Genomic DNA, 8825 nt, shown 5'->3' with positions numbered 1-8825 from the left:
CCTCGTGATCCACCCGTCTTGGCCTCCCAAAGTGCTGGGATTACAGGCTTGAGCCACCGCGCCCGGCTTCTTTTATTATCTTTATTGTTATTATTTTATTATTTTTTTGTAGAGGTGAGGTCCCACTATGTTACCCTGGCAGGTGTTGAACTTCTGGGCTCAAGGAATTCTCCCAGCTTAGCCTCCCGAAGTGCTGGGATTAGAGGCTGAACCACTGCACCTGGCCTCATTTGATATTCTTAATCATCTTCTGGCTATATTTAATCGTCCACTTATATTTAATTACTGATTAATTTCTCCTCTTCCCAATCATTTTTCTTTTCCTACCGTTTAGACCTCGGGACTGTTTTAAATCAAATGGAAACTAGCCCACTGCTTTTGCATATTCATTTTTTCTACAAATAATTGAATTTTTACTCTGACAGTTACCACCCTGTGCACTGAGGATATATAGTGGTGGACAAGACAGACCTGTCCCTTGACTCATATAATTTATTGCCTCTATCAGGAAGGTAGACACTTAAGAAGGTAATTGTAGTAAATCACATGGTGTGAGGGAAGCTTATATCAAAGAGAACTAACCTAGGCCCAGGTCATGGAGTACCTCCTAACAGAAGTAACGCTTTCTAAGCTGAGACCTCAAAGTAAGGACTCACTAGCATGTATGAAGGCCCAGCAGTTATATTTGTGGAGTTATAGTGAATAATTTATAATAAATTATTACAAATCAGAGTTGTCTCAGTGACATTAAATGGCAGCTGGCCTTCACATTTGTTTACACAGTCGTCTTTGTGCCCCTACATCAAGTTGCCTCCTATTGTCTGTTTCATCACCGTCTTTCTTTGTGGGTACTAAGAGTTTTCTCAGTTACTTCTGCTTTTGTTTGCATCTTCAATCTCTTCCCCTTTGTTGTCCCCTCTCTTTATGTGTAATATGATCAGCTTTCTATTGAAATATCTCCTGATCTTGGTACTCCTTATACTCTTCTTTCCTCTCTCCTTTTCTATTAGATATGTGTATAGCCTTCTCCCGCCCATGAAGGATTGACTGCTACAGGAAGTTCCCTCCTACAAGTAACAATTCAAAAACAGAAACCATGTGAAACAACTGATTTTAGACATTGGGCAACATTCAGTGCAGAACAGTGATCTCTTCTTACCTTCCAAACTTACATGATTTTTGTTGCTTAAAATATACTTCATATGTATATCAAGGTTAGGTGTTAGGGAAGCCTATATTTAAGACAGATAAAAGATTTTTTCTACACGTGTGAAGCCTTAAACAAATAAACTTAGGAAATGACTTGTCTTAAAACTATAGCTGTTACTTTCACCAAGCGCTTTAATACAATTTATATAAACATTTCTCATTTACTTAAGGTACTTTGCTTCAGAGCTTTCTGAAATATTTGCTAAGAATATGTATTTTCTCCTTTAATAGTTTTTCACACCATCTTAAGGGACTAAATATATTGTCTATTGAATAAGAAAAAATAAAACATCTTAGCTGTTGTCTTCTCATTAAATACGTTATACATACATGGCTTTAGAGATTCCAGAAGACAATTAAGGACTTGAAAATTAGTTTGTAATTATTGAAACTGTTTTGTATTCCAGAATGCATTAATAATAATAGTTGACTTTTATAGGATCCTGAATAAAAATTTTTTTCTCAGATCTTAGTGTGATTCTTTTTAAAAAAATTTTTTTAAACAATTTTTTTTTTCCAATAGAAATGGGGCCTTGCCGTGTTGCCCAGGCTGGTCTTCAACTTGTGGCTACAAGCAGTCCCCCTGCTTGGGCCTCTTACAGTGCTGGGATTACAGGCTCAAGCCACAGAGCCCATCCTTAAGTGCGGTTCTTGATTTCTGAATTCATTTGTTTGTCCCATGTTATTTTGTAAATTCTCTAGTCCTTGCATGAGGGAGGTACCTGTGTGATGGTAGCAGCTATTTTCTTAACCTAACTCACATTTTTATGGCATCACACTCACAGTATCTGTATGACTCTAGATACCCAAGGCCATGTGATTCACACGTGTTAGGTAAAACAGCATATAGGAAATGGAAATGGAAGTTAGGGTCTAGTGGGAATTAGGTCTCTGCACTGGTCCGGCTGTACGATCAGCAGTGAGTCCCTGGTGTTGCCTTTTTTTTTTTTTTTTGAGGCGGAGTCTCGCTCTGTCGCCCGGACTGGAGTGCAGTGGCCAGATCTCAGCTCACTGCAAGCTCCGCCTCCCGGGTTTACGCCATTCTCCTGCCTCAGCCTCCTGAGTAGCTGGGACTACAGGCGCCCGCCACCTGGCCCGGCTAGTTTTGTATTTTAGTAGAGACGGGGTTTCACCGTGTTAGCCAGGATGGTCTCGATCTCCTGACCTCGTGATCCGCCCGTCTCGGCCTCCCAAAGTGCTGGGATTGCAGGCTTGAGCCACCGTGCCCGGCTGGTGTTGCCTTTTGATATTATCTTGGAGGGATCAATAACAACAGTCCAATGACTTGTTAGTTTGTCTCAGTAAACTCTGCAGCATCTTTTGGCTTATGATGATTTTTGATTTAATAATATTCAGAGATGTATTATTTAAAACAACTAATCTACTTGGAACCTAAGATAATTCTCCGTTTATTACTAATATTTGTGTATATAATACTTAAGCAGATAAAAACCTTATAAGTTGCAAACTAGCTGTTAGATATTTGATAATTCTGTACTTAAATTGGAATATAAATCATTATTTGGGACATAGTTTGCCCATTGCCACCTGTGTGTATCTGATAGGATTGAAATGCTTTTCTTTGTAGGCGCATGAGGCAGCACTGGAAGCCAGAGCCAGTCCAGAGATGAGTGACCGTATACAGCACTTGGAGAGAGAGATCACCAGGTACAAAGATGAATCTAGCAAGGCCCAGGCAGAAGTTGATCGACTCTTAGAAATCTTGAAGGAGGTGGAAAACGAGAAGAATGACAAAGATAAGAAGATAGCTGAGTTGGAAAGGTAAGAAAGGGAAGCTGATTGGGACTCATGAGGTTAAAGTATGGTTTTAAAAGTATACTTCTGGGGACATACTTTTTCAGTATCTGACTCTGAATTTAGGTTCTCGAGTTCTTGCTGTTACTGTATTAGCTGCATTTTCTTCTAGGTCAGTGTGCGTTCTTTGTTGCGGTATCTAAAAGGCAACGTAGAATGGGAATAAACTGGGAAGCTATGAACTGTAACATCACTGATTGGCAAAAGAGAAAGTATTCATTAATTTAAAATTAAAGTTTTTTTTTTAACTGGTAAATCAAGAGAGGATAAATTCTACTTTTTAATTTCTGTATGTAATGACCAAATGATCCTCAAGCATAAGGAGTTAATCTTTTATCACTGGTTTAGACCTTTGTTGTTGAGCTAATGCTCTCTTGGGCTATAAATTTTTAGACTTTTCACAATTTTTATTGTTGAAAAGCAAACTGTTACTTCAGTGCATTAGATCAAAATTAGGAGGAGAGACACTTTGAGGACAATTTAGGAGCCACGAATGTGTTTTTTATGAAGCTGTCTCTGACTTGGAATTCTTCAAAATATTCTGTGTTTGAACAGATCTAGGCAGACAGGTCTCCTAGAATTTTTTTGGTGTGTTTTCTTATTATTTTATGCTAAAGGTCAAGCATGTGCCTCTTGACCTCTTCTTTTACACCACATATTTAATATAAATTTAAAAGTATGCAGAAACAACTCTGCCGGTAGAACTTTATTGATCACCTATATTCTGAACAGCCAGAAAGACTGACAGTGACAGAACAGCGTCATTAATCTACTTGGCCTTTTGGGGACTGATCCTTAAGAATATATTTTTTTCATGATCTTGAAGGCTGAGAAGTGTTAGAGTACTTCCATAAATTTTTTACTAAGTTTTAAAGTTTTGGGGTTAGTGGTAGACTTGATATTGTCCTCTGAAGTTATTTTTTCCTATTCTATAGTCATAGAATTTTAATTTTCAAGAAACCAAAACTATAAAGTCTAACCTTCACAGTACTGAAAGTGTAAATAACACGGACTGATTACCTGGTCACTTACTTCCTTTTATTTTAATATTAACTCTACTCATTTTGTTCAGTTCTGGATAAGACATATGGATAAAATTTTTTAAATCAGAATTTTAAAATTAAAATAGCCTCAAGATTAGATTATGTGCGTTTGTTATGTCTTCATTTTTATACTGCACCCTTCCCCGCAACACACACATGCATGCATGTGTATATACCCCCTCACCCCTTACGTACTTACGTGAATGCATGCCTCTCTTTGCTTATGGAAAGGCCTGAAATCTGCAGCAGTACTGCATAGATATTAAAATGTGGTGCTTTTGATTGATTAGTGACTTCCCACTAAATATATTTCAGAAAAGAAATTCCTTGAATAAGTTTTATGGTTTAATTTCTTATTAGAAATCTACATTTGAAATTATTGCTTGCTATTCCAGGCAGCTTACTTGAAAACGTTTTGATTCATTTTGGCGCCAATATTGATTTTGGGAGATGGATGTGAACTGAAGGAGAGTAAGAAATAGGACTAAGTCTGTATTTGATATCCAAAGCACACCAAATAGCAGCTTTTATTAGTCACTGTATTTCTCGCATTCTGAGAAAGAGTTGGAAATGATCTACTCTTTCCACAGAATGTAACTCTTATAAAAGTTGGAAAAAGCACTGCACAGTTCTGTCCTCTAGCCCTATAGCATTATAATTTTGTTTTAGGATTTAACACAGTTTCTTGGCTACTGGAGAAAAAAAAAAGAGGAAACAGCTTTCATAACTCAGCTTTTGCTACCAGCTTTATAATTTGTTACTTGGTAACATAGTTTAAGATGTTAAATAAACAGTAGAATCATAGAATTTGTGAAAGTGATCTAGCATGGCATTTTATGGAAGAGGAAACCGAGACCCAGAGAAGTTATTGCTGAAGTGACACAGTGGTTGAGCCAGGGCTAATCGAATGGGGTTTGTAAATTCCAAATCAATTTTCTTTCTGTTCCGCCAAGGTTAGTATGTTCTCTTTGGACTTCCTGGCAACTGTGATTTGAAGGCTCCCTACACTTAGGTGATTTATTCTTTTACCCCGTCTGGACCCAATGTCTGAAGTAGAAGTGGTTATATTTAGTATTATGGCTTGCTTACAAACTAAGGTAGATTGTAGTTTTCACTTATGCCCTTGAATGTGATTTTTATAGACTGAGCTCTGTTTGTTTTAGGAGATAATCAGTGCATTCTTTGTCAAAGACAGTTGGGATTGTATTATACCTCTTGTTCCCATATTTATACTGATTTGCATGTGTGTGGCCGCTGTGTTTCTTACTAATCATTTGCTTCTTGTGTTGCCATTTCACTATTTCCTGTGTGTGTGTCTGGCTCCCTGTAATTTATCATTTGAGTTTCTTCATTTTTCTTTTTGTTTTATCATGGTCCTATTCCATTGGGGTTGTTGGTGTCCGTGTGTTTGTATGTGTATGCTCCTTCTGCCCCTTGTCCGTGGCTGTTTCTCAGAAAGCCAGTCTCTTGCAAACTGTACCCTCCATGCCAGGTTTCTGTCCCTGTACCATCAGGGGGTTTTGTTTGGGACTTCCTGGGAAAGTGAGCATCATATAAGGCTACAGTCTTATACTAGAGTGAATTACTGCTGCTGCTCTTGCTACTCCTGGGGCTTGTTTGGAATTGTGCTTGATCAGAATTAAAGAACAGCTGATTATATGTCAAGTTGAACTATACCTCTTTAGGTACCTTACTTTTTGATAAAATGGGTCTGTGTTCATTCTGGTAAAGTTCTGATAATGCTACTTGTAATTGTTTTAGTCTTTGTTTCTAGCCCACCTTTTATTTAGTTGTTCTTATGCTGGAATACTCCTTAAATAGTTCCTCAATTAATGTAACTGTAGTGCCACACTGTAGATTCAGCATGTAGAATTAATTTCTTAAGGGTGTTCAGCTACCCACTAAGTGCAAAAATAAAAGGAGACTGTTACAATAATTGAACTCAAGAAAATCCTTACTATTCTTTGCATTTTATAGTGCTTCTTATAAAAGGATCTCCAATATTAAATGGTTCAGATTGTGTTCTGAAGGATTCCCAGGCCTATTCTTTGTGATCGAAAGAAATAAATGAATAGTTCCTTCCCATGTTGGCTGTTACAGAAAACAGTAGTTCTTGTCAGAAGATGATTCAGTGTTGTACTACTCTCTTGACCCGCTGCAATTTTAAAAGGAGAATTGGGTAAGCCCACGAATACATCTATAAATATAAAATATTTCCCCAAGTAAATCTAAGAAGCAGTACTTCTAAATTCACATTCCGTACTGTGGTGCATATTAGTTGGAATCCAGTGAGAAGCAGAATTAGTAGGGTGTATATATATATACACACACACACACACACACACACACACACACACACAGAGATAAATACGTATATACACACACTCACATATAAACACACACAGAAGCATACATGTATTATGAGATTTATATGTATATTTGTACATATAGTAATATATGCCTACATATATTAAGAGATTTATTGCAGAGAATAGTCTTGTAAAATCGTGGGGCTGGCTAAGCAAGACTGAAATCCCTGTGGAGGCTACAGGAAGAGAAGATCATGAGCAGGCTGGAAACTGTTGCAGGCAGAAGCCAAAGCTGTGGTCCACAGGCAGAATTTCTTTTCTCTCATGGGGAAACCTCAGCCCTGTTTTAAAGTCTTTCCAGAGGATTCATTTATGCCCATTGGGATTATCTAGGATAGTCTTTTTTACTTAAATTGATTAGAGGCTTTAATTATGTCAGCCAACTACCTTCACAGGCACCATCTAGATTAATGTTTGATGGAGTCACTGGGCACTGTAACGTAGACAAGTTAATATTTCCAGAAAGTCATCATCTGGTGATTCTGGATAGTATAGAAAAAAACACATCAGAGCTTGAAAAGTCGTTAGGTAAGTAGATAGATTTAGATTAACCTCAGGAACCCTGAATGTAACTGAGAATTTCTCTCCTAAAATGAGCATATTAGAGTTTCCATTTAGATTAATAGTGAGTAGGCTTTTCTTTGATACAATGTTTAAAATGATTAGAGTGACTGGGCACAGTGGCTCACGCCTGTAATCCCAGCACTTTGAGAGGCCCAAGGCAGGCGGATCACCTGAGGTCAGGAGTTCAAGACCAGCCTGGCCAACATGGTGAAACCCTGTCTCTACTAAAAACACAAAAATTAGCCAGGAGTAGTGGTGCATGCCTGTAGTGTCAGCTACTCCAGAGGCTGAGGCAGGAGAATCGCTTGAACTCAGAAGGCAGAGGTTGCAGTGAGCCAAGATTGTGCCACTGCACTCCAGCCTGGGCGACAGAACGAGACTCTGTCTCAAAAAATAAATAAAATAAAATAGTACTTAGAAGTTTACTGGAGGCTGATACAGAATTGTTTGCTGTCTGCTTTTCACTCATACTGTCCCTTTTGGCTGAATGTGCCCATGTTATAGCACCACACTGGGAACATAGTCCCCTGTGCCATGTATTGTATTGTGCCTTACAATTTTGCTTTTAATGTGCTTTGTTACCTTTTTTCTAATACCATAATGACTAATGGATTCACAGAGTTTAGTGTTTGCGGCAGAAATCTTCAATTTTACTCTAATATGAGATTGTTAGATTCAATAATGCCATTCAGAACTTGTATTCAGAGAATGGCAACCATCTGATTTTGTATAATTTAGATAACAAAGGTTGCCTTTGGTTTATCAAAGTTAGAAATGTTCAGTGATCCAAAGAATAGTAGAGTCTTTTACTGTGTGATCTAAAGATTAATAGGAATTGTAGATTTACTGTATTTCCTGATTTGAGGAAATATATGAACCAGGATTTTAATGGATGTAGATTTTTTGGAGGGGTGTGTTTTGAAATTTAGCCAAGGGATTATTTATGGAGTAGTCGAGAAAGACCTGTCTGATAAAGTTACTGATACATGAGCAGCGATTTGAAGGAGGGGCTCTATAAGAAGTCCTCAGAAGCCCCTAAAAAAACCTCAACAACTTTGAGGTATAATTTACATACAATAAAATGCACCCATTTTAAGCTGATTGTTTGAGGTTTGACAAATCTATACACTTACATGACTACCACCATGATCAAGATACGGAGAGTTTCCTCATCCCCAAAAGTTCCCTTTTGCCCCTTTACAGCAAATCTCTTCCCAACCCTAGCCCCAGCCTTTGCAGATCTGAGACCCACTTTTAAAATTAATTTTATACATTAAACTTCAGTTTCTGCCTTTTGCCTTAACATTTAATTGTCTACTTTCCCATTCCAACACAACCGTAAGTGTGTGTAATTCCCTATTTCCTCAGCTCCAGAAGTAGATTCGGATTTTTTAAACGCAATCAGGATAATGGCATTCTCTTTCTTAGTGACTACTTACGCATTGAGCATATGTGCATTTTGATTTGAAGGGAAAACCACGGGGAGTGTTCTGGGAATGATTTTCTTATAAGAAGGACCTACAGGAAGAAAGATGACCCCTTTCTCCTGAACATTATCTTGTCTGGATATGATACCCACATCCAGAAGCAGCTGCAGCTACTTCTACCAACCTAAGATGAAACCAGTATCCAGAGAGTGACAGGCAACAAAATCCCAGCACAGCAGAGCTGGAGCTGAAATGAACTATTCCTGAAACTACCTCTGTGCTGCTTGTTACGTGAGCTAGGAGGACAATTTATGATTGTTTAAGCCAGTTTGAATCAGGATTCTCCATTACTTGCAACCCAGTGCATTCAAATGGATATAGATAATTATGTACTTATT

The 8825-nt window shown here is 37.9% G+C and overlaps 1 protein-coding gene across 1 annotated transcript in view; it reads left to right on the top strand.

Annotated features, from left to right (window-relative positions):
• The window catches only part of LOC108519480 (ELKS/Rab6-interacting/CAST family member 1), a 234793-nt gene that overhangs the window by 191540 nt on the left and 34428 nt on the right, over nucleotides 1-8825 (top strand). The window contains exon 12 of the mRNA XM_017858532.1: nucleotides 2796-2991. Coding sequence (XP_017714021.1) covers nucleotides 2796-2991 — 196 coding nt within the window. The remainder of the gene's footprint in view (nucleotides 1-2795; nucleotides 2992-8825) is intronic.

The sequence above is a fragment of the Rhinopithecus bieti genome, unplaced genomic scaffold (genome assembly GCF_001698545.2).
Source record: "Rhinopithecus bieti isolate Rb0 unplaced genomic scaffold, ASM169854v2 scaffold_45617, whole genome shotgun sequence".
Lineage (NCBI taxonomy): Eukaryota > Metazoa > Chordata > Mammalia > Primates > Cercopithecidae > Rhinopithecus > Rhinopithecus bieti.
This window is presented reverse-complemented; position numbering and strand designations above follow the sequence as displayed.